Here is a 25,508-nt window from a genome sequence, read left to right as displayed (position 1 = left end):
GGGACGGCATCTTCAGAGGAGTAACACTGAAGGACAGTGTCTCTCCATTATGTTCCAACCATTTTATCCATTATGTTCCAACCATTCGTCATGTAATTCCTGGGTTTTCAAACGGTATAATATACTTTTTATTACGTAACAGGTAGATAATCCGATCGATTTTTATATTTTCCTACAATTACATATTCAGAGATATTTCATTTGACTTGATTACTATTCATGCTTGTTATACGGTATTGCATTCGACTAAGTTTATTTTTCCATTGAGTCTCCCATATTGTTTTTGTATATTAAACGGCTTTTACCCTTCCCTTCTTTTCCCTTCTGTATTCCCTTAATTCTAACAATAAACCTTAGAAAAATAATTTAATTTTTTTTAAAAAAAAAAAGAGATGGATTTACTCAATAAAGGAAGCCACGGCCCCCAATTTGCAGGACCTGAGCAAGGCTGTCAAAGACAGGACATTTTGGAGGACTTTCATTCATTGGGTCGCCATGAGTCGGAAGCGACTTAACGGCACTTCACACACAACAACACACAGGCCATTTACGCACGGGAGGTTTTTGCCTTGGATTTGCCACTCTTTAGATGCACTTTTCCCCCATCCATATTCTCAAAACTCAACAATAAGCCGCCATGCAGAGTTTTGAGAATTCAGATGGGGAAAATGTGCATCTATAGAGTGGCAAATCCAATGCAAAACCTTCCATGAATAAATGGCCACAGAGTTAATAAAAACCCCAATCCCGTCAGGGTGAAAAGGCATAAAGGAGAGGGAAGAGGGAGGCGTTGTAGGGAGCGGCACCCTCGCCCTATGTTGTAGCTGTGGGCAACTGGGTCACAGGAGTCCCACCTTGACCGAAGCACTCCCGGACGTTTCCTTCGGGCGGCGCCCTTCCCCTCGGCACGCCTCCCTCGCCTCCCCTCCCCGCAGCCCCTCCGGCTCCCCCTGGCCGCCCCTTTGATTGGCCCCAGCGTCTTGTGACGCAGCCCGGCAGGGCAACAGCGCCCTCCTCTCCCTACATGGTGATTGGTTAGCCGCCACGTCAGACAGAAACCTCTCGGCGCGGCCGCCTCCCCCCCCCCGCCGGAGGGATGGCTACAGGAGTGTCAATGGAGGTGACAGCGGAGGTGGGTGACATCTCGCCTGCCATTGTTGTGGGGCCTAAGTGAGGTGGGCGCCGCGCAAAAGGAGCGCAGCGGCGGCGCTGCTGCTGCTGCTGCTGAGGGGGGATTGCCGCCGCCGCCGCCACCAAGGCCGCCGCCATGGAAAGGAAAGCGACTGACCAGCTGCTGTGCGACAGCCTCATCCTCTGGGTAAGGGGACGGGGACCGACCCGGGCAGGGTGGGGGGTGGGGAGCGTGCAGGCCCCTCCCTCGCTTTACGGCTGTCGCGATCCCGCCCGTCGCCCGCAGCCTCGCGGTCTTTCTGCCTGCCAGGCAGCCCCGCGCCTCCTCCCGCCGCCTCCCCGCCTATCCCCGTGACGCCCGGCCGCCCGAGGGGACAGCTCCAAGCAAAGCTGCCTCGCTGAGGCGGCCAGACTGCGCATGTCTTCTGGGGAAGCGCGCCCCGCCCGCCGCCCCCGCCCCCCGCTTTGTTGCATGGAATTTGCCCTTGCGTTGGATTTTATTTTATTTTTATAAATTTTTATTATTTTTTGTTAAATTAAAAAATAAACATAAACAAAACAAATTATATAAAACATGCATCATAAAAAAACAAAAATACAGAAAGAGCACTTATTTAATCCCTGCGTTGGATTAAACCGAACTCCATTCGCACTTTGATCACTGGTGAGATCACCGTCAGCTTTCCTGAGAGTAAAAGGAAACTTTTTTTTTTTAAGTCTTTTAAGGTGCCGCTGGACTCCAGTTTAATTTGGCTGCAACAGCCTAATGCGGCTGCTCCTCTGGAATTATTCTCAGGTTGTGTCCACTTTCATCTGGGGATACATTACCCAGAGCGAAGGGGGATTAAAAGATGTATAAATGGGACTGTAAATCTTATAGAGGCAAATGTTTTAGGCATGCAGTTTCCTCCCCCTGTTTTACATTTAGAGTAACCAAACTGGTTCAAAGTTACAAAATTTACTTGTGTACAGGGCAGCATCCTCAAAAGGCAGTCCCCTGTGCAAGCACCCAGTCATTACTGACCCATGGGATGAATTCACATCTCACAACGTTTACTAGACAGACTATAGGGCGCTTTCACACATGCCAAATAATGCACTTTCAATGCACTTTGTAGCAGGATTTTACTGTGTGAAATGGTAAAATCCACTTGCAAATTATCATTAAAGTGCATTGAAAGTGCATTATTCAGGTTGTGTGAAAGCACCCTAAGTTTACGAGGTGGTTTGCCATTGCCTTCCCCAATCATCTACACTTTACCCCCAGCAAGCCGGGTACTCGTTTTACCAACCTCTGAAGGATGGAAGGCTGAGTCAACCTTGATCAGCAATCCTGTAGGTTGCCTTAAGCGTGCCTGTAAAATGTCTTGCCATTATTATGCCTCCACCCATAGCATTTCTTTATTTAGGAAACATAATTCACCTCTCTAAGCTTTTTTTATGCTTATAGAATCTGTTCTCGTCCACATATTTCCTCTTCCAGAAAGATGCATTTTTGTGTCCCTGTTCCACATATCATTACATGTCAAGAAGTATGTTCAGTTCAGCTAAGCAAATCTAACATACAGCCCAATCCTGTGTGTATTTATGTCCATGCAAGTCCCAGTGAGTTCAGTGGGCTTACTCCCAAGTAAATATGCTCATAAGGGAAGCTATATTGCATAATCCTATGCTTGATTGTTCCAATAAGTACTGAGTAGTGCAGCCTTAGTTGCTCGACCAGTCACTTTGTTATAAGATGTGACTGCAGTTATGCATGTTGCTAACAAGTTTGCTTACAAAATAACTTTCATTTCTTTCTACTATATAACAAGGAAGTTGTGGTCAATCAGTGAATCATGTTTCGTTGTCCGAAATCAAATGTCATAACAAAAGTGCTATATAACAAATATACGGAAGTAGACAACAACTGGATAACCAAAGTTAGATCATGACAAGTGGGGGACCTGCAAGGACTTGCAGAAGGCATCTAACTTTCCCCTCCCCCATGATTTTGTCTTTCCCTTCCCTGAAAGCCTACATAGCTGCTCCCCTTTTCTTGCTTCTCTGTCTCCTTCCCATCCACCAGCCAACCTACTTTTATCTGACCACCTGCCCATAGCTTTCCCTCCTTCTATCTCCTTTGCAGCAACTCCCTGGGAAAACTTTGGTACAGTTCTGACCGCTGGACTGGGCCCAGTTGTGCGGTGAGGAACCCACAAGGACTTGTAGGGGGCACCTCACTTTCTCCTGTATCTTCTTTCCCTCCTCCTCACAACCCCCATATCCTGATCTTTCCCTGCTTCCTTCTCTCCTTCCCACCCATTATGCAGGCTACCTTATATCTGTGTCCATTTTCAGCTATATTTATTGTTTATTTACTTCATTTATACCCCACTTTTCTCCACAGCCATTTACATCATTTCTTCTTTCCTCCATTTTATCCTCACAACTCTGTGAGATAAATTTGGCTGAGAATGTGTAACTGGCCCAAAGTCATCCAGTGAGCTTCCACAGATGAGTAGTGATTCAAACCTGAGCCTCCCAGATCCTGGTCTGAAACTGTAGCCATTACACCACTTTGCCTTTTCTGGTGTAGCTGCTGTTGAACAGTGGCAGGCAGCCAGTCCTGGGTGCGTCATGCAAGTCGGGTGGTAGCATGATGCCTGGTGGTTGCTGCCTGGCCCTCACAAGTCCTCCTTCAAAGTCCAAAAAACAGTCCTGGAAAGGACCCTCCCCCTGCCTTTTATCAAAGGCTTGAAGTTGGCAATACTGTTGTGGCAATACCACAACAGCCATTGGCAGGCCATTTGTTTCTTAAACCTACAGGTGCTGCTTTTATTGTTTGGGAGAGGCGTTAGCCCCTCCATGCTTTTTTTTGTGTGTGTGTGTGTGTGTGTGTGTGTGTGTAGATTTGAGGTTTTTACGCAAACCTGGGATTTTTTTCAGGTTTTGTAGAAAGATGTCTTGTCTGTTTATAGCTCCAGTCTCTTTATTTAAGTAACCACAGATGGAGATCACAGATGAGAATTAAATATGCAGGTGATGAGTCCATGTTTTGGAGCAATACAGAATAATTATTATATTATGTTATCATAACGACAGGGAACAACAAATGATTCTACAGATTTGTATAAAATCTTATGGACCTCCAAGATAAACAAATGTACTCCAGAGGTAAAGTATTCAGATCACAGAGCTAAAGCTACACAGATATTTTTTCAAAAACCCGGGGCTGGGAGCATTAAATAGAGTTCAGAAGGGGTCTCCAGCATGGTGCCTGCCAATGCCTTTCCGGGCTCCAGCCAAGTATTTTTAGAAAGTGGGCAGAGCCAAGTAGGCATTTTGCCCAGCAGGGCTTCTGATTGGCCATTGGAAATCTGATTGGCTGTGCAGATTTTTAAACAAGTTGTTTTGGCAGCAGCTGCTAACACAGTACGAGAATCTTGCTGTGTGACTGCAGGTAAGTTGTGCACAATTAAGATAATATTTCATTTTAAAAGGCATTCTGTTAAACAGAGCTTCTGCCTGAAATGTTGCTAGAGTTACTGTTAGAGTTATGCACATCCTCCTGTGGAAGGCATTTTGTTGTTGACTCCACCTCCTGCAGCAGCCGTTTTGCAGTTACATACACCGCCCTGCGTCAGGAATCTAAAGGTGCCCACAATATCAAAACGTTTGGGAACCCCTGGGGTACAGTATAAAATCTATATTAAATATATTTAATATATATTAAATTGAACAATAGTTCAAAGTTAAATCTTTGTGTAAAGGTAAAGTTCAATCTTGCATATACTTTCATAGAGTATGATTGAGATCCTGCAAAAAACAGGAATTATGAATAATCTGCAAATCAGTGTAGGAAGTTCATAGAATACATTTTGTATGTATCCTACTTAATAGCTCCAGTTTGCAGGACTTGCCATAGATAAGTAGACAACAGAATTTCACACTGCATGTCCTGTGTGTTGAACATTTGTTGTTCAAACATAATTTTTAGGAAATCTATTTCCTGGCATCTGGCAAACTATTGTCCAAGGTATGAACATAACTATACATATTTGAGGAGGGAGCCAACTTTCTCTCAACAGAGCTTGCTGGGATTTCTAGATGGAGGTTTGAGAAAGCTCTAAAAAGTATTTTTGTTAAATTCTATACCTTCCATTTTTTCTGAAACCCATAGCGCTGGACTGTGGTGATTTTTTTTTGTAATTGTATAGATTTTAATAGTTTGAGAAACCAATGTTCTGTCCTTATTTCATAAAATAATTCAAAATTGTCTGCATAGCTTTGGAAGTAATTATTGTAAGTGAGTCTAAGGAAGCAATCGTAAACAGAAGTATATCCAGTTAGGGCTGTTGAAAAAAAACGGTATAATTTGGATTCGGCAAAATTCGGCCCATTTTGATTCGGGCCGTGCCAAAGTCTGAACTCCCCCACTTCGGATCTCCGAAATTCAGGCGATCTGGAGTTCAGGGGGAAATTTGCCCCCCCCCCGCACGCCTTCAGGGGTCTTCCCTGAAGGCACGCGGGGGGCCCTTTAAATAGATCTGTGCCTCCCAGCTGGGAGGCATAAATCTTCCCCCCCCCCGCCTGCCTTCAGGGAGCTTCCCTGAAGGTGCGCGGGGGGTCTTTAAACAGATCTGCGCCTCCTGGCCGGGAGACACAAATCTGTTTAAAGACCCCCCCGTACCTTCAGGGGGCTTCCCTGAAGCCCGGGAAGAGGGGCGGGGGTCTTTAAACCCCTCTGCCCTGCCTGCACAGACAGCGCAGAGGGGCTTGACAACCCACCGCCCCTCTTCCCGGGAGTCCCGGAAAGAGGGGCGGGGGGTCTTTAAACTCCTCTGCCCTGCCTGCGCAGACAGCGCAGAGGGGCTTGACAACCCACCGCCCCTCTTCCCGGGAGTCCCAGGAAGAGGGGTGGAGATCTTTAAACCCCTCTCCCCCCCCGCACCTTTACGGGCTTCCCTGAAGGTGTGCAGGGGGGCCCTTTAAATAGATTTGTGCCTCCCGGCCGGGAGGCACAAATCTATTCCACGCCCCCCGCAGATATATTTAAAGGGCCCCCCGCGAGCCTTCAGGGGAGTCCCCTGAAGGTGCGCAGGGGGGCATGGAATAGATTTGTACCTCCCGGCCGGGAGGCACAGATCTATTTAAAGCCCCCCCCCCCCGCGCCTTCAGGGAAGCCCGTGAAAGCACGGGGGGCAGAGGGGTTTAAAGACCCCCCCGCCCCTCTTCCCGGGACTCCCGGGAAGAGGGGCGGTGGGTTGTCAAGCCCCTCTGCGCTGTCTTTACAAAACCTGGGGGTTCTTGCAAGAAGGGTCACCTCAAGCTACCCTGAAAGTTTGGGACCTCTACCCCCCAAAATGCCCCCCCGGAGCCGTGGAATGCCACCAATGTGTTTTAAGTGGCTTTATTCCTGTGGGCGATTTTGGGGGGACCCCTTCCGGGGCCCATATCTTGGGACCCCCTGACCCAATCTTTACAAAACTTGGGGATTCTTGCAAGAAGGGTCCCCCCAAGCTACCCTGCAAATTTGGGACCTCTACTCCCAAAAATGCCCCCCCTGGAGCCATGGAATGCCTCCAATGTGCACATGCACCCCCCCCCACGGGGAATCTCTCTCACACACAAACAGACACTCTCTCTTTCTCTCCCCCGGCCGCGCAGCAGCTGGGCTCATACACTCAACCGCGACTGATTGGCCAGAAGAAGACCCAGCTTGGCCACCGATTAGTACATGTTTCCTTTGACAACTGTCCTATTCTTATCCCCGTACTGAATGGATGCTTATTCTGCTTTGTATGCTAGTATATTGTGTTAGACAATTTACATTTCTGCATCTGCCTTGTATAAATGCTGTAACAATGGCAGAACTGTTGTAGCATGTTCTGTGGAATACTGCATGTGTGCTAGAATAAAGGCAGTGGTGGATTAAACCAGAGGAGTTGGAGGAAATCTTAAAATTAAAATTAGTACTTAGAAAAGCTTATTACCTATGAGGTGTTTTTTAAATTATTTATAGTTCTATTCAGGTATTGCTCTTCCATAAATAAGCGGTATTTTAGAAAATCAATTTATTTCCTGACTTATGATGGACAGGTGCATAGTTGAGTCCTGAATTGTGCATGATACACATGGCTTTTAGAACATAGCTTCCTCTACAAGTAAATTTATTTATTTGGGGGGGCCCAAATAAAACCACTTCCTATTTCTAGCTATCAGATCCCCTCTAATTCCAAAGTTCATGGTTGACAGCTTATCAGGAAAGCAATGAAATGAGGCCACCCACAGGCAAGACAGGGATTTCTAGATACTCTGGACGCTGCTAATTAAGGAGAACATTAGCTTGTACATTCTCTTAAAAGCCTTCCAGAATAACCCGATGAAAACTGAACATGCTTATTGCTTTTGGAATGGTGAGAGCAGTTGAGAATCAGTTAAGGGGAGGGAGAGAGTGAGGCCCAAACTATGCATGGAGTTTAACACATCCCAACAGCTGCAAGTTCCTGGTGGTAACTCAGTTTAGAAGCACTTTGGGGGGCCTGTTTGGATCAGGGTCAGGGGGAGGAGGAGCTTTTTTCTGCCTTTCCTCCATACACTGTTTTCCTGACCCAGAAGAGCTCCAGGGGATGTTATTTTCCTATTGGGAGACCACACATGCAAACATTCTGTGCACATGCAGTCCCGCAGCACAACAAATAACACTTACTGGGGCTGTCTTGGATCAGGAAAACAGTGCAGGGGTGTGTGAGGCATGAGCTCCTCCTCTCAGGTGCTATGGTTCTGATCCAAATGGGGCCTCTGCAGAGCTTCTACACTGAGTTGCAATTTGAGCTGCCACATGGCTACAAGTCCCCATAGCAATCACATATAAAATGTAATGTGAGGTTTGGGCCTAATCACTCTGCTCAACCCTTGAACAACTTATAGTACCCAGGGTGTAGTAAAATGGGTCAGGGAAATTTCCAGTCTGTATAATGGCAATAGACAGAAAAACAGTTTTGAAAATCACCCTGTATGATCCCCTGGCAAATACAATTTCTTGTGGGCCTTTTTGGGATACATTCTCAATAAGGAAAGGTTACCCATCAATGGAATGACCATTTATCATTTAACTGCTGAACTATTGGGGTGAGGGTTCTTGGGGGGGGGGGAGATGCCCTAAGAGCGGTCTATTGCATTATTATTTTGCGTCTCCAAGGAGCTCCAGGCTGAATATATTATTCTGTCTTCCACTTTATCATTGCAGCAGTACTTTGAGGTACCCTGTTCTAAGTCCATTGACTTCAAGGGACTTAGAAGGGTGTCACTCTGCTTAGGATGTCACTGAATGAACCTAACCTCTATGCATCCTCATCTTCTTTGTATGTCTTCAAGAAAATTTCCATAAGATGCAAAATGTCTAGTAAATCACAAGACTGGAGCCAGGTTTTATTTATTTATATTTGAATTTTGATCCGGTTTGTCAGTCATTTGACTCTTCAAGTCATCTTAAAGGGGATAGAATAATAACAATAAGAGTTGGTTGTTAAATGCCGATTTTCTCTACTTTTTTAAGGAGAATCAAACGGGCTTACAATCTCCTTCCCTTCTTCTCCCCACAACAGACACCTTGTTATGTAGGTGAGGCTGAGAGAGTACAGAGAGAACTGTGACTAGCCCAAGGTCACCCAGAAGGCTTCATGTGTAGGAGTGGGGAAACCTACCCGGTTCTCCAGATTAGAGTCTGCCACTCATGTGGAGGAGTGGGGAAACTAACCCGGTTCTCCAGATTAGAGTGCACTGCTCTTAACCACACTTCACCACCATAATAATATGGAATAAAGTATAATGTCTAATATATCCGTTTACCAAAAGCAGGCTCACATTGATCAAGTGTTTTCTACTTCTCCACATCAGTATTCTACAAATCTGTACTCTGTGTTTAATGAGGTCAGCCACCCTTTGCTATTTCATGTTTTCCCCTTCGTAATGTTTGTGAATTGCACTGTAGATTCAGATGGTTGGGGGTCTTTTTTACCCCCATTGCACTGAAAAGGAAACTGAAGTGAGTAGATATGATTAAATTGATGAACTTGTATTTTCTCCCTCTGTTCTGTTCCTTTACTTTAAAAAGACTGTTTTCCTTGGCAGCTTGGTGGCATGCTCAGTGTCACTCACAAGGTTTTAAAAAAATTCATAGCATTGTTTGAGTTTTATTTGATGCCTCTCACTAGATTAATGTATACTTTTTGTTTGGTCAATAATTAAAAGTATTAATTTGCAGCAACCAGAAGTGCATTGTTTCTTCCTTTGTTTTAGGCCTGCTAAAGCCTAAATAAGAACTAGCCTTACTGTTGGTTTATGGGTTTAACATCAAAATTCGAGGTTCAGCTGGGAATCTCTATATATTCTTTTTGGAGTTAAATGATGTTTTGTTCCAGGCAAATAGCTAGTAAGAACAAATACTTACACTGTATAAATGTATGCAGGTTGGTAACTTCTTTTTTATGCCTATGTGTAATGCTAACATGAATAATTTGGTTTGTCCACAGAGGTATTTATTTTTGCTTCTCTCTAGTTGCAGACATTTAATACTGCTGAATCCTGCAAAGATGTTCAGGGCTTAACTAATGGTGTTGCTATGGCACAGGTACTTCATGAAATGTAAGTTAATATGTACTAAATTACTTTTATTTTCGCACAAATATTTCATTCAGACTTACTACAAGAATCATAAATTACAAAGTGCTGCATTCATAAAAACGTCAGATATTTAATACATGTTTATAAAAATATGCAGCCTTCTTTTGAAATGGTCAATATCATCTGTACTTATGTTGAGTAGATAAAATACTTTGGGCATAGGAGTTGTGCAGTGGGTTGCTATAGCTACCACTGCTGACTACCGCTGAAGAGGGAGTGGGGTTGGTATAGATGGCTGCCAAGTGGATAGAAACACCTGGCTCCAGCCAGTGACATTATCACTTGTACCCACACTGAATACTAACAGCTCAGTGCTTGTGCACCTGTACAGTGCTGCAGAAACAGCCGGTGTGCCTCCATTGCCACCTGTTGAAAAGGGGAAATTATTTATTTAAAACAGTTATTAATCACCTTTCTACCTTATAGGAACTCAGGGTGGCTTACAATGTGAAAAATAATTGACTATAATAAAAATAAATAATTCAAAACTGCCAATAGGCAGAAAAACTAATCAAATACTATCATGAATAAAACGGTTTTCAGCTGCCTTCTGAAGATTGAGAGTGAGGGCACCAGGTGTACCTCTCTGGAGAGGTTGTTCCATAACCGTGGGGCTGTGACTGAAAAGGCTCTGTCTCATGTCCCCATCAGATGACCTTCTTTGGTCAATGGGACAGTCAAGAGGGCCTCTCCCTGTGATGTTTGTTCCCAGGCAGGAACGTATGGGAGAAGACAGCTTCAGATACCCCAGTCCCAAGACATTTCATGCTTTAAAGGTTAAAAACAACATCTTGAGTTGGGCTTGGGAGTGGATTAGAAGCAACTGGTTGTGAAGGATGTAAGGATTGGGGGGGTCACATGATTGCAGTAACTGACCCCAACCAGCAGTCTAGCCACAACATTCTGCTCTAGCTGTAGCCTCTGAACACACGTCAAGGGTAGCCCCAAGTAGACTGCATTGCAGTAGTCCAGTCTAGATGTAACTAAGGCATGGATCATTGTGGCTAGATCAGACTGAGCCAGGAACAGGTGCAGCTGATGCACCAACCAAAGCTGGGTGAAATCATTCCGAACCACAGCAGCCACCTGGTTTTCTAATGAGACTACTGTGTCAAGCTGCATTCCCAAGCTGCAAATCTGGCTTTTCAAGGGGAGTGTAACCCTATCCAAGCCAGGGGAATTCTCAAGTCCCTGGTCTGCCCTACTATACCAGAGCACCTCTGTCTTGTCAGGATTAGGTTTCAGCTTGTTCATCCTCATCCAGCCCATTACTAACCCCAAACACTAGTTTAGAACATCAACATATTCCTTAGAATTAGGTGGAAAGGAAAGGTATAGCAGGTGTGTGTGTAAAGTGACATCAAGTCACAGTTGACTTATGGCTCCAGCAGGGAATCATCCTCATATTAGTGACACTAACCCAAACTTCCTGATGACCTCTCCCAGTGGCTTCATGTAGCTAATAAATATCACGGGAAATAAGATCGAACCCTGCGGCCACAGGCCAGTAGCCATGGGGCAGAGCTGGAATCCCCCACATCACCTTCTGGTGGTGCCTTGTTTTGATATTTTGTACACACATGTACAGCAGGGGTAAACAGAAATCCTTGGATTGCTAGCCTCCAGACTCTCAAAATCATTAGTAAAGAGTTAAACATAATACATTCTTTGTTTTCTTTGTTTTTATTCCTTTTTCTTCTCTGTGCCTTTCATGTTTTCAAGTATTTTCCACAATTGTGAAAGCTTAAGGAAGACCACATCAAATTGTCTGTGGACATGCATATGGTTGTGGCAGTGCTGTTTTATTTAAGAGTAACTATCGGTTTTATGTCAAAAGGAGAAGATCAGTAGAATGACCTTTCAGAGGACCATATGAGTATGTATTAGATTTCTGATAAGCATTTTTTAATTAAAAATAGATAAAAGCAACACTTGAAATACTCATTCTTTTATTACATAAAATTATATATTTGTAATAAATTCAGGGTAGATACCCCTTTCTTCTAGCTACCCGTTTGCTTCTTTTATTACCCTCTTCCTTCCACTTCTCTTTCTTTTATCCGTTCTTATCAAACGGTGTTGGTTTACGTACAGGGGAAGGAAAGGGGAAATAAAAGAATCCATCCAATTTAAATAAATTTAGGTAATTGAATTGTTTAATTATATTTGTGAGGCTTTAATATTCTTTACAGGGCAAACCATCTTTGCCCAGATGGGGAAACACAACTGGAGCTCATTTGTCAACTTTCATTTCTATAATATTCATTTCTATAATATTCAATAAAAAAGCTTAATTTCGTTCTAGCGATGCTGCATGGTTTGACAATGCTTGGCTAAGCCGTATTAAAGAAGAAGTTGGTGACAATTGGAGAATAAAGGTAAACAAGGAAGTCTTTGTGTTTTTACTCAGAGGTTTCATAGCTATGACTCTACAAATGAACAGTTTTTACACTACTGGAGAAAGTTTGGTCCAACAGTTTAAACTTTGAATAAAAAGCTGGTTAAGTTAAGGTTCCTGCTTGGGCCCTCCATCCAAAGAGTGATTCACATGTATAGAATCCGCCCACTCTCCGTTCTTGGTAAGACTGCTGCCAGGGAATAGGGTGTGTTCCAGTCACCAGGGCTAGAAGACCAGGTACTCAGCCCAACCCACCTTTGTACCTGAGGAACTTGATGAACCTCAGCCTGTGAAAAGGACTGATGGTATAATAACTGAGTGATGTTTGCCATTCTAATTTAATTTATTTTACTTCATTTATACCCCGCCTTCTTCCCCAATGGGGACCCAAAGCAGCTTACATCCTTCACAACCATTTTATGCTTACAACAACCCTGTGAGGTAGACTAGGTGTTGCTGGGTTAAGGTCACACAGCCAGCTCCCATGGCAGAGTGGGGATTCAAACCTGAGTTTCCCAGATCCTAGTCCGACATGCTTACCACCACACTGCTAATTATTTTTGTACTGTCATGTCTGTGGAATATGACTTATTGTAAGCCGCCTTGGGTCCTACTATGCAGGAAAAATGTGGGGTAGACACATGTTAAAATAAAAAGACATGTTTACATGTGTAACAGTTCAATCCTGAGGACCACCAGCACAACAACAGCACCATTGGTCCGTTCTCTAAAGGGAACCCATAGAAACTGGGGTCTGGGCAAGCACCTTAGCAGAGGGGCTTCAGGGGCCACAACGACACCCCTAGCAACAATGCTGTCCCAACCACAAGATGTCACAGGGTCATGCCAGCACAGCTGTGATGAACAGGAGAACCAGCCAACCACATGGTGACAGCTGCAGGGACTCGGCCCCAGGGACACACGAGCAGAGGGGTGGCAAGCTGTGGGCCCACACTGCTTGACCATTCTCATGGCACACACACCACCCCCTTAATGACACAGACCCCCACCACACAGGACAGAGGCAGCAGCACAAGAAAATAGGGAAGGGGGTCCACCGCCCTGCACATCAGGAGTGGTCCTAGGCTGGTCCACTCAGAAGTAAGCCTATGTGAAATAATTTGGGTGACCCCAGGAACATGGCACAGGTATAGCAAAAGGTACACATGGCCAGCCATGCATGCCCAGTGGTCACCAGCAGAGGTGCCTCTCAGCTGAAGTGGCTCTGGGTAACCTCCTTCGTCACTTCTGGTGAAGCAGAGGGGCCACAGGGGTGGGGCCTGGTGCAAGGCCATGGATCGCCACTGATGGATCACCGCTGACAGCAAGCAGCCCCTCAAGGTGCACCTTCTACCTGTTTATATCCCATGACCACCACTAGTTACTTGGGCTGCCCAGAAGCCATCCCTAGAGCCTTTGTGAGGCCCTCCAAGCACTGTTGATCTTGGGCCACAACATCCTTCCACTTGTGCTGGGTTTTTTCCACTCCCTCTCAACGGCTGCCCCTTGGATGAGAGGGTGGGGAGAGAACTGCATTAGGTGTGGGCACCATACCTGTAGGCCTCAGAGGGCTTTGAAACCTCAGTTCCACTGGGGACTGCACCAGCTGCACTCTCCAGTGCTGGGCCAGGGCACGTGGTGACCCTGGCGGCCCTGGCCCCCTTCCCACCCCTGTCCTTGGACATGAAGCGCACCCCGCTGTGATGCTCAGCTGTTTACCTTGGGGAGTGCCCAAGGTCTGGAGGACAACTGACCCAGCCTTCGTGTCCTGTGTTGAAGAGGTGAGAGCACGAAGATGCTCCACTACACTGGCAGAGAAGGTCAAGACAAAGGAATCAGGGAGGGGGGTGCAATGGAAGGCAGCACTTCCGTTGGCTGGGCCTGCGCCTGCCATGCACAGGGCAGTGGGTGGGTCTCGGAGCGCTATCTAGGACTTGATTGGTATAGGAGTTGGATAGCATTGTAGCCTTTTATGGACCTGTAGTTTTTTTTCTCATGATTTTTAGTTGAGGCTGATATGATTTAACTATAAACAGTATTTTATGTAATTCATTTCAATGGACTGGAGATACTAACATGTTCGTATGTGATTTTGGCCTAGTAAGGAGAGAATATGAGAGATGTAGTGCCAGACTTTAATCATAACCAAGGTATTCTTTTTTTTATTTTGAACATTCGTAGGCCAGTAATTTGAAGAAGGTTCTTCAGGGAATTACAGATTATTATCATGAGGTATGAAAAAGCCTGCAGTCTGTTTAGAATATCAAACTTTTTAAATTAAAATCAAACTCTAAAACTGAATTTTGTAGCACATTTGATAGTGTATTGATGAAATGTATGGTTGGTTCCTTGTTGGCTTAAAATAAAAATAATAGAACATTATATGTGCAAAACTTGCTTGGGTGGGGTTACTTACATATTCTGTGATAGGCAACCCATTCCTGAAGGGGGGAGAAGCTCATTTGGAGCCGGCATGACCCCGTGCCAACGTAGGTGACACCTTATCATGGAATAAGGTGGCACCTACACCGGTGCAGGGGCAAACACGCTGGCATCCATGCACTACCAGCCCCCGCTGCCAGCGCTGCCATGCCAGCAGGGCTTTCCTGGAAGGGAAAGCCCGTGCCAGCATGGGGCAGGGGGCGTTCCCAGTGGTGGAGCTGCCTTTAAGCAGCTTCCACAGCCCTTTCACTCTGGGAAAGCCCCCTTGAGTGGTGGCGCAGCCTCGCTGTTTTCGATGGGGCATTTTCCCCCTTTTTTCTTTTAAAAACTACTTTTTTAGTCTCCATGGCGGCCAGGAGCAGTGGAGCCACGCCACCTCATCAGATGCTAATCTACCCCCCACTTCAGGATTGCGCTCTAAGTCATTTTTACCCTTTACTCTGTAAATTGAATCTGTAATTCATCATATCAGGAGATCTAAAAGGGAAGACTTTTTATAAAATATTTTAAGAACAAAATAAATATTTTGCATCTTGTGCATTTGTTTTAAAATTGCATGAAGTTGCTGTGTATATGTTACCCATGTGTTTAAGTTGCCATGATGCATCAGATCGGTAGAGATATCTTTGTCATGGACAGACAGTCTTCCTAAGAGAGGAATTATGTGCAGAAGTGCTGCTGCTTTGCTGTTTTTATTCAGCATCCACCTATTCTATATCTCTGCTATGGCCACTTCTCTTCTAGCATACAGCGCTGCATCTCTAGCCGGGTTCCTAGCATCAAGCTTCATCCTGTGTCATTTGTCTGTGAACTGGCTGGAGACTCTGAGGCTGCATTTCTCACTACACTATTTCCCTACAACCACCCTTCATATACTCAGTCATCCACTGGTGACAAATGCTCTTGTGCATTTTGAGTTTTCCATAGTAATATTTCTTTAAATATTTATTATCATGCTAGCATATCTCAGAAGATATATGTATTTCTTCACAGACCACATTTTTTGGCATTATAAAATTATAAGACAAAACTCTTTACAGTTTCTGGGCCAGCAGATTTCTGATGATCTCCTTCCTGATTTAAGTCGGATATCTGAACATTCTGATTCTGCAGAACTGGGCAGGTTACTGCAGCTTATTCTTGGCTGTGCTGTCAACTGTGAAAAGAAGCAAGGTATAACATGCTCTCTAGTTCAATGTTTTTTCCCTGTGAATCAACTCTGTGACTGATTTTTACAGATGGCAGTGAAAAATAAATTGCGTAGAAAAATTATGAAATAGTTTGCAGTGATAAAACGGTTAACTCCTCCTTATGAGATGTTCAATACACTACATATGACTAATTGTTAAATGGGAGCTTAGTTTTAACAATTTAAAAATGTTTATTAGAAGTAACAGCCCAACTCTAAGACCCCTATTCAAGCACTGTGGCAGTAACACTAGTCTGTGTCCTATGTTTGCTTAGTAGGGTTGCCAGATCCGGGATGGGAAATACCTGGAGATTTTGGGGGTGGAGCCTGAGGAGGGCAGGGTTAGGAGAGGGGAGGGTCTTCACTGCCATAGAGTCCAACTCCCAAAGTGGCCATTTGCTCCAGGGGAACCGATTTCTATTGCCCAGAGATCAGTTGTAATAGCAGGAGATCTCTGGCCACCACCTGGAGAACGGCAATCCTATTGCTTAGCAGAGAGGCAACAGAAAAGACTTTACTGCAAGAAGTGTAGAACACTGCAGTTGCACAAGAGTCCATGGCAACCTCACCACAAGCCACCAATCATGAAGTGGTGTTCCAATTACATCCCCATGATAGGCAGATGGAAACAACTAACCAGTGCCTGCTGGTGTAGCTACACCTCCTTGATGTCTTAGCACAGAATACAGCAAGTGAGTTCCACTGAAATGGGCATCATGGCATGGCCAGGAGGAACCCTAAAAGGAGCTCTCCTGGTGTGGGTTCAAGTCCCCTACCACATCCATTTTCCTTTTGCCTGAGGCATACAAAGGGAAGAACATATGGCCACTCCAGCCACAGTACTCACTTCTTGCTGTAGCTCACTCTGCAGAGGCAACCCCAGTAGCACACTTAAGACCTCTCCACCACAAGGGTTCAGGTCATGAAGCTGGCAGGGCTTAGGAGCACCAGCCTTTTGCGAGGCAATGAGAATGCAGACCCTGGTGCAGCAACAAGGCAACACACAACTGCACATGCACAGTTGCATTCCTGTGTCTGTCAGGGTCATGGGTTCTGATTTTGCTTAAGTGGTATGTTGGCACGTAGGCCAAGTTCACTTTTTTGCTGGCAGCAGGCTGAGCATTAGCAAAATAGAAGGAAGAGTCCACAGTAGAGCCCACAACTCTCATAGCTGAGAGTAGTCCTCCCACCAAACACTCACCTAGGCACACAAGAATAATATGTAGCATAGACAGAGATTCCCAAACTTTGCTCCAAGGAGCACTTGGTGCTCCACGAAACATCTAGTGCTCCATGAAGAGACTGGAAAAATACTACTGTCATTCGGTTTAGTATATAGGTGCTAGGTGAAAATTAGTGCTCTGTGATGAATTTCTCTCCTGAAAAGTGCTCCATGACTCAAAAGGTTTGGGAACCTCTGCTTTAACATATTGAAGAAAATTGTAAAGGAAATTTGAAAGTGCATTTCAAATTTCCTTTACAGATTTCAAGATTCTTAACATAGCAGTTGGTGTAAATTAGGCCTTCATTTGTCTTAACAAATGAAAATTTCAACCAGAGTGAATGTTTCAGAAGTGAATTGCAGAGCAAAGATCTTTTATATTAAAAAAACCTTTCCAAATTGGTTTGCCTTATAGAACATATACAAGTTATAATGACACTAGAAGAGTCTGTCCAACATGTTGTCATGACTGCTATACAAGAGGTAAGCAAGAATGTTATACATTAAAAAATACACTCAGTTCTTTGTCAGGGTTGCCAAGCCCCTGCAAGGGGTTCCCTGCCCCCAGTTCCTGTTTCCTGCTGCTGATCTTAGCAGTGGCAGAAGAAATTTTTTAAAAATGGCCATAGAGCCATCAATGTGATGTCACTTCTGGCCAAAACCTGGAAGTGATATCAGTCCTCTCTGGGAATCACTGGTGTGATGTGATGCCACTTCAGGGGGTTTCTTGGAAATGAAGTCATGCTGTCACTGGCAGATATGCTGTCATGTGCTTGGCTTTTCTAGAAAGCTTCTAAACTAATGTTAATAATTAAAAAGCAGTCCAATCTTTTTACCTGACCCAGTCAAACTGCTTGTTCTACTCTTGCATTTTGATGAAGAAGGCTGTTGTTTAAAAAGATAAGCAAGAATTATTTATGGCTTGTAACTGTTACCTGTGTATATGTCTGTCGGGTCAGACTATGAATAATGGCACAATAACACTTGCTACATAAGAGATTTTAGATTGCACTGTTAATGTCTTCCCAAGGACAATCCTAAAGAGAGTTACATCCTTCTAAGCTCATAGATTTCAGGGGACTTAGAATGGAGTAGCTGTAATTGTAGCTTGGTCTAGCCTGCAGCTCCAGGGAAGACTATGTGCTTAGTTCTTCCAGACTGAGTCCAGGTCATAGACATTCAGTTTATAGAATCCATAATTGTATCTAAATTGCTGTTAATTTTTGTTGTAGTTAATGAGCAAAGAAATACTCGGCTTTGTTGCAAGTGACTTGACTGGTGATCTGGAGCAACAGGTAACTATGGTACATAATAAATGAAAACAGCAACATTTAGGTCTTTAATGATTTTCTACTCTCAATTTATAACTACTTTCCAACTAATGGACTTCATATTAAGTGCACCTATATTTGTCTGACTACCATAAGGGGAGGTCATCAATGAAGGAAATGCTCTTTCAGTTCCGCATTGGGCATTGCCCAAAATGATGCCTGGGAAGGTATAGTCAATTTCAGGTTTTTCATTGCCTGAATTCCTTGCCTGTGGATTGATGCTGAATGACCCAATGCTAGCATAGAATTAAGACTAAAGAGATTAGGTTACTGGACATCTATAGAACTAAATCTGAATAATTTTCCATGTGCTTATTAAACATACTTTATTTTGCTCAAGACCTAGCCATAGTTTTCCCACTAGGCAGGGCGAGTGGGTGGGAACTGCTGGATGCTCAGTATGTAGGCACGAGACAGACCAATCTTTTAAGTGTTGCTAAATAACTGAAAATGACAATTTCATTTTCAAGCTGAAAAGAACATTGGAAGAGCTTAATGAAGTACTTGCAGAAAAAGAAGAACTGAAGCAAAGGTGTCAAGAGCTAGACTTGCAGGTGAGCCTGTGGTTTTTATGCAAGTACTTTTTATAAAGGATAACTCACTGACCTTAGTTTGCTGACTGTGCAATCCTATGCAGTATTACTCCATTGACCAGCAGGTGTAGACTGGAAATGAGCTTATTCTGAAGTAACTTTATAGGATTGCGCTGTCAGATCATATTTCTTTGAACAGGTATGTGTGGTATTCGCACACTAAACTAATGATACCTATAAATGGTCTGTACATTAATCTTTTCATTAATCTTTAACAGTTTCAAAATATGTTTTTACCCATACTATGCCATTCTGTTAATTTTAATTGATTTTTCTGTATACAATAATCTGATGCAAAATAAAACTTAGGATAAAGCTCTGTGGAATCATACTTTTAGTTTAATTCAGGGTTGTCAGACATAAGGCCCATGGGCCATATCCGGCCCCTTGAGAGCTCTTATCCAGCCTGCAAGCCAGCCATGGCAGCCACCCCCCACTCTCAATCTGGGCTGGTGAGGTATGGCCCAGCCTGACCAAGTGACATTTATGTCATATCTGGCCCTCGTAACAATTGAGTTCGACACCCCTGGTTTAATTCCAAGTAACAATTCCTGTAATGCTTCACAATCCCTGAGAAATTCCTTACACAATTTAAGCTTTCGTAAGTGCATCTCTGTTTCTGACAAAATGAACCCTATACATCATTTCCACTATGTCATTTTCCACGCAATCCTAAACAGAGTCATACCATTCTAAGCCCATTGGCTTAAAGGGTGTAACTCTGCATAGCATAGCATAGCATTGTTTGTCTCCTTTTTATCATTGCTGCACTTCTATTTGGTGTAGAACATAGCAGAGTCTGATAGCATTTGACATAACAAAAGGAATTATCTTGTTATCTTTTAAAGGAGACAATATGCTAGCCTGTGTCCTGCTGCCTAGGAAAAATATATTTCAGCTTTTTATAATCAGGAAGGGGTCGTACCCTTTAACATGGGAAAGTTATGGATCCAGGGGAAGGGCTTATGAGGCAGAACTGTGGGACATAACATTCTATTGTGCTGGCGTTTGCATTCATATGAAAAAGGCAATGTGCAGTTCTCCTGGGAGTGTTCAGATCCTACCTTGTACTAGAAAGGTTGTGCTTCAGGTTGTGCTCGCATCGTTGTGCCCAGAGTTTCATTTTGGATAACGTGCAGTTGGACAGCATTCACCACTGCTGCAGAGTCGTTTTCTGGCTTTGGTCTTGTCACCAGTAGGATGCCCTGAGCCCTGGCTTTATGTCAGCTGGGTTGTGTTCCCTGGCCTATGTTTTTGTATGCTGGTGCAGTGGATCAAATAATGGGATCATTTTTAGTAGTGATTTCCCTGTTTATAGCAGTTATCGAATACTGTTGTTGTTAGATTCCCCACTTAGCAGGGTGTGTCTGTGGTTTTAGGAGATTAGTGAAGACCCGTTAATTCCAGTGGGTGTTTGGCAGAAGCTGATAACTGGCCGTGTCTTTTAGGCAAATTTGTTTTTGGCTGTGTCTCATTGTGGAACGTTGGTGCATAAATTATGGCTGGACTTTTTATTTTATCATTCCTTTGTTTTAGGCTAGTAATTTTATTATGTTTTAATGAACGGGTTATGTTTTGGTTATGCGATATCTTGTCTGCTTGTTTAAAAGGCAGCATTATGAATATAAAATACAAATGCCTTCTTAAACATTGCAAACTTGTGTAAGGCAGAATTTCTGCCAGAGTTCTCCAACCAAAAGCCAAACAGGACTGGTTCTTACAGAAGCTGATCCAATATTGCACAAGGCAGAGGTTTTTACAAAAACCTGACTGGTCAAGTACATGCTCTGCATGCCCACACAGTCTGGTTCAATTCTCAGCATCTATGCTTAGAGAAACCAGTTGAGAGCCACTGCCTGTAGTGTAGGGACTCCCGGGAAGAGGAGCGGGGTCTTTAAACCCCTCTGCGCTGCCTGCGCAGACAGCGCAGAGGGGCTTGACAACCCACCGCCCGCCTTCCCGGGACTCCCGGGAAGAGGAGGGGGGTCTTTAAACCCCTCTGCGCTGCCTGCGCAGACAGCGCAGAGGGGCTTGACAACCCACCGCCCGCCTTCCTGGGACTCCTGGGAAGAGGAGGGGGGGTCTTTAAACCCCTCTGCGCTGCCTGCGCAGACAGCGCAGAGGGGCTTGACAACCCACCGCCCGCCTTCCCGGGACTCCCGGGAAGAGGAGGGGGGTCTTTAAACCCCTCTGCGCTGCCTGCGCAGACAGCGCAGAGGGGCTTGACAGCCCACCGCCTGCCTTCCCGGGACTCCCGGGAAGAGGGGCGGGGGTCTTTAAACTCCTCTGCCCCCTGCGCCTTCACGGTGCTTCCAGGAAGGCGCACGGGGGGCCCTTTAAATAGATCTGCACCTTCCAGCTGGAAGGCGCAGATCTGTTTAAAGAGCCCCCCGTGTGCCTTCATGGAAGCCCCGTGAAGGCCCACGGGGGGGCCGAATTGTCCCCCGAACTCCGGATCTCGCCTGAATTTCGGGGATCCGAAACGGGGGAGTTCGGACTTCGGCACGGCCCGAATTTAAAAGGGCCAAATTTTGCCGAAGCCGAACTTGCCCGATTTTTTTTTCAACAGCCCTAGAAACGGTAAAGAATGAAAAACAACTGAAGAAGTATCCAACACGAAACGGCTTGAGTGCCTCTGGAGGATATATTCCATCTTGTATATGTTCTTGGAGTATTTGGCAAATATTATTGGACTGATTTGGTCGCATATGTAGGCATAGAGCCATCAGTAAGGATTTGGATTTGTGATAAGCTGCTACTAGGCATTTAGCCAGATATATGTATAAATAATATGTTTCATGTATTTATGTTTGTCTCATTCACTATGAGGCAGGTTTATGTGTATGTGTGTCCAGTTCCCTAAATTGGCTTCAGGTTCCTTTGATGAAGGAAGAACTAAGGTATCAGCTAAGAAGTTAAGCACTCATACAATAATAACATCTACTAACCACCCCATGCGATTAGGGGAAAAGATACTATAGAAACTGAAATAATATACCTAAATTCATGCTCACTTATATTATATTCATTACTGTGCTTAAGTGTCTCCAATCTGACAGATAGGAAAATTTTTATTAGATACCACCAAGTAGTGCTACTGTGATGTTCTCCTGTACTGAATATGTATTTTGAGTTGAAAATCAACAAAAATGGATGATTCTTGGTTAAACTAATTATTAATAAATTCACTTATAAGGTCTCCTATGATACTTTACAAGAATGTCAGAAAGGTAGGTTTATTTTTGTTTTAGGGGAAAGTAATCCAAACAGCGTATTGCATCTAAGTACCGATGAACTAACATGACATGCTCTGATATTATGGTATGATATTAAAATTAACACAGTGGCTTTCACTAGCAAAAGCTTGAGGCTCTGTTCTTTTAATCTGTTGCTCTTTTATGACTGTTAATATACTTACTGTTGTGTTCCCTTTTTCTCTACTGGCAGCATACTCAGAAATAATTACAAAATGCATGTTCTCCCAAGTACAGTGCTGTATAGGTATTTAAATGCTGTTGGCTTGTGGCTTCTGGAATTGCTTTTTGCCAAAACCATTCACTGCTGAGTATTAGCCAGTGCCATGCTGCTTTGTGTCTTCATTTTACAAATTGCAAAGCTTCTTTCCTTATAGAAATTATAGATTCCCCATGGTGTGTCTTGTTCAGCTTCTCTTTCCGTTGCAACCTAGAAACATTCTCTTTTTCTTATCTTATAAAAGACAAGTGCCTTACCTAGATCAAATCATCCAACCATAGGCCATATCTTCTTTGGCATTTGATTCTGTGAACTTAGGCACATCATGAGAGGGAGGGCAGGAAGGGGGGCAGGAAGGCATTTTCCTCCAGGCCAGATTGGCCAGGGATCCTGAAGGTTTTTTGCCTTCCTCTGAGCATAGAGTAGGGGTCACTGGGGGAGTGTGGGGGTAGGTAGTTGTGAATTTGGTTGGACCCCTGAGGTCCCCTCCAGCTCTGTGTTCCTGTGTTTCTGTCAGCCTCTACATAAAGGTTCCATTTAGTTGTTGGTAAGGAATTTTGCACAGGAAAGCAAAAAAGCTTCCTGAGAATAGTTTGTCATCTTTGGAGTCCAGTCTGAGGCTGAAGTCTGAAGCAACCACTTGAAGGTTCTTATGGGTAGCCTTGCTGAATAAGATCAGTGGTCCATCTAGACAAGCATTCTGTTTCACACAGTGGCCAACCAAATGTCCAATTCAGAAAGCCTAACAATGGTACAGAGCCCCAAATCTCCGCTTGTTGTTGCTTCCTGCCCCCTTACTCCTTGGAGTTCAGAGAGTTACTGGCTCTGAATTCAATGGTTCCATTTATTTATCAAAGCTAATAGCCATTGATGGACCTATAGTAAATGAATTTGCCTAATTCCCTTTTAAAGTCAATAAAACAAGTGGACGTGAGAACATCCTGTAGCAGTGAGTTCTAGACCTTAATTACTGTGAGTGATGAAGTACTTACTTTTGTCTGTCATGAATCTACTGATTAACCGCATTGGGTGCTCATGAATTCTAGTATTATGGGAAAGAGAGAAACAATAAGGCAACTGAAAATTTAATTAATACTTCCTAACTAATGTCTGATATAAATAAGTGCACATTGTCACAATACAAGGTAGCAAAGATATTTTAGCAAATGTGACCTTTTACTTTGTTTGTTTGTTTATTGCCCCGTATCTATACTGAGATTATTTGGATGGGGTCACTTTTTTCATGGAGTGGCTGAATATCAGTACATTTTGTTGGATGATTCAATCAATCAATAATTCTAACAGTGGATTCTGTATCTTTAGGTGGCTGCCCTTCAAGAGGAAAAGAATAGTTTAATGTCTGAAAATGAGGTCATGAATGACCGATTGGACCAGCTGGATGGTTCTCTTGATGATACAAACACTGCAGTTACGAAAAAGTATTTTCATGCACAGTTACAGCTGGAACAACTACAAGAAGAAAACTTCAGGTATGGATTAAGGCCACGTAATTAGTATCATCAATCCCAGTGACCTCATGGATTGATTAATGCAGTGGTTCTCCAACTTTTCACATCTAAACTGACAGTTTGGGGGAATCTCTTTTTAATGTATTTTTTATGTGCTTGCAAAATACATCCATGCTATTTCCCCACTTCCTAACATAAATGTAGGACTTTCACACCAGTCAACACAACAAGTTTATGTTTTATTTTTTTATGTTTAGTATATATAAATATATATTGAATAGCAGGCTGTATTTCATGGTTAATGGCAGAGACAAACCCACATGTGCAATTGAATCTACCAGTTCACCCTATTCTTCTTCCCTCTTGGCCTTGTGAACAACCTGTAAAAGAGTCATATCCCACTGCAGGGTTCCAGTCCACAGTTTGAGAACCATCAAATTAGGAATGCCAGCCTCCTGGTGGGACCTGGAGATCTCCCACAATTACAGCCCATCTCCAGACTACAGAGATCAGTTCCCCCAGAGAAAACGGATGCTTTGGAGGGTAGACTCTATGGGCATTCTACCCCACTGAGGTCCCTGTCCTCCCAAGGCTCCATCCTCAAATCTCCAGGCATTTCCCAACCTGGATCTAACAGCCCTACCCCTCCATCCCCTGCCAGAGGCCAGGGGTTACTTGGCAACCCTACTCCAGATGAATATAGTGATCTCTTTTTGAGGTTGGCCTTGAAGATAGATGTGAAGTTTCAGCTAATGTAGAACAGTATCCTGTTCTTCCATTCATGACTCAGCTGTACTTGCTTACAGTGTGCTTCCTATATACTTTCTGTATGCTTGACTCAAAGGGCTAGTTATCACCTAAAAAACCATGAACAACATAGGTTCAGCATACCTGAGAATACTTTCTCTAATGCTAGCCTGCCCAACTGCTCTGATCTTCTCAAGAGGCGTATAGTTAGGGTTCTGCCCTGATGGGTTGTTCATTCCATGAGGACCCATCATAATAAGGCCTTTTACGTGGGTCACACTTAAATTATGGAGCATACTCCCTGGAGAAGCTTGCTATATATATTAGATACCTGGTATAAAATTTTCCAATGGACTGTCAGACTGACTCAAGTTCCTTATTTGTTTTTTAATTAACTGCCAACTTAATTAATTGCTGTGGATCTAGGGTATTTCTGCTGCTTTTAATTCTGGTAATCTGTTGTGTTATCATTTTATTGGTTTTATTTTACACCATTTAAATGTCATTGGCTTTAGTTTGGTCAATAGTGGTAAAAAAGTGATATAAAGTTTTTTTTAAAAAAAATAAGCACAATCCCATTAATTCTGCAGAATAAGCCATGTTTTGTTTATACTTTTTTGCTCAACTTTAGTTAACACATTTCTTATGCGTCATAATCATTTTTAATAATATGGAGATCCTGTAATGCCCTACCTTTAACAATTTCTCTTAATGGTTGCTTATTAATAAAGTACAAAACTACATTTTTGAAATGTAGTAGTTCTAGAGCAGCTGTTCTGTAGATTGAATTTTGCTTTGTGGAAAGGAAATGCATATGCTCAGCTGCTTCTTGTCTAATATCTATG

The 25,508-nt window shown here is 43.7% G+C and overlaps 1 protein-coding gene across 1 annotated transcript in view; it reads left to right on the top strand.

Annotated features, from left to right (window-relative positions):
- Nucleotides 1–1,264: 1,264 nt before the first annotated feature.
- The window catches only part of HOOK1 (hook microtubule tethering protein 1), a 40,673-nt gene continuing 16,429 nt past the window's right edge, over nt 1,265–25,508 (top strand). Inside the window, exons 1-9 of the mRNA XM_056844119.1 lie at nt 1,265–1,318; nt 9,674–9,759; nt 12,104–12,176; nt 14,378–14,428; nt 15,679–15,811; nt 17,465–17,532; nt 18,282–18,344; nt 18,851–18,934; nt 23,771–23,937. Of these exons, the coding sequence (XP_056700097.1) occupies nt 1,268–1,318; nt 9,674–9,759; nt 12,104–12,176; nt 14,378–14,428; nt 15,679–15,811; nt 17,465–17,532; nt 18,282–18,344; nt 18,851–18,934; nt 23,771–23,937 (776 nt within the window). The 5' untranslated portion in view covers nt 1,265–1,267. The remainder of the gene's footprint in view (nt 1,319–9,673; nt 9,760–12,103; nt 12,177–14,377; nt 14,429–15,678; nt 15,812–17,464; nt 17,533–18,281; nt 18,345–18,850; nt 18,935–23,770; nt 23,938–25,508) is intronic.

This window comes from Euleptes europaea, chromosome 2 (genome assembly GCF_029931775.1).
Source record: "Euleptes europaea isolate rEulEur1 chromosome 2, rEulEur1.hap1, whole genome shotgun sequence".
Lineage (NCBI taxonomy): Eukaryota > Metazoa > Chordata > Lepidosauria > Squamata > Sphaerodactylidae > Euleptes > Euleptes europaea.
The sequence above is the reverse complement of the archived record's forward strand: the minus strand, read 5'-3'. Positions and strand labels throughout refer to the sequence as shown.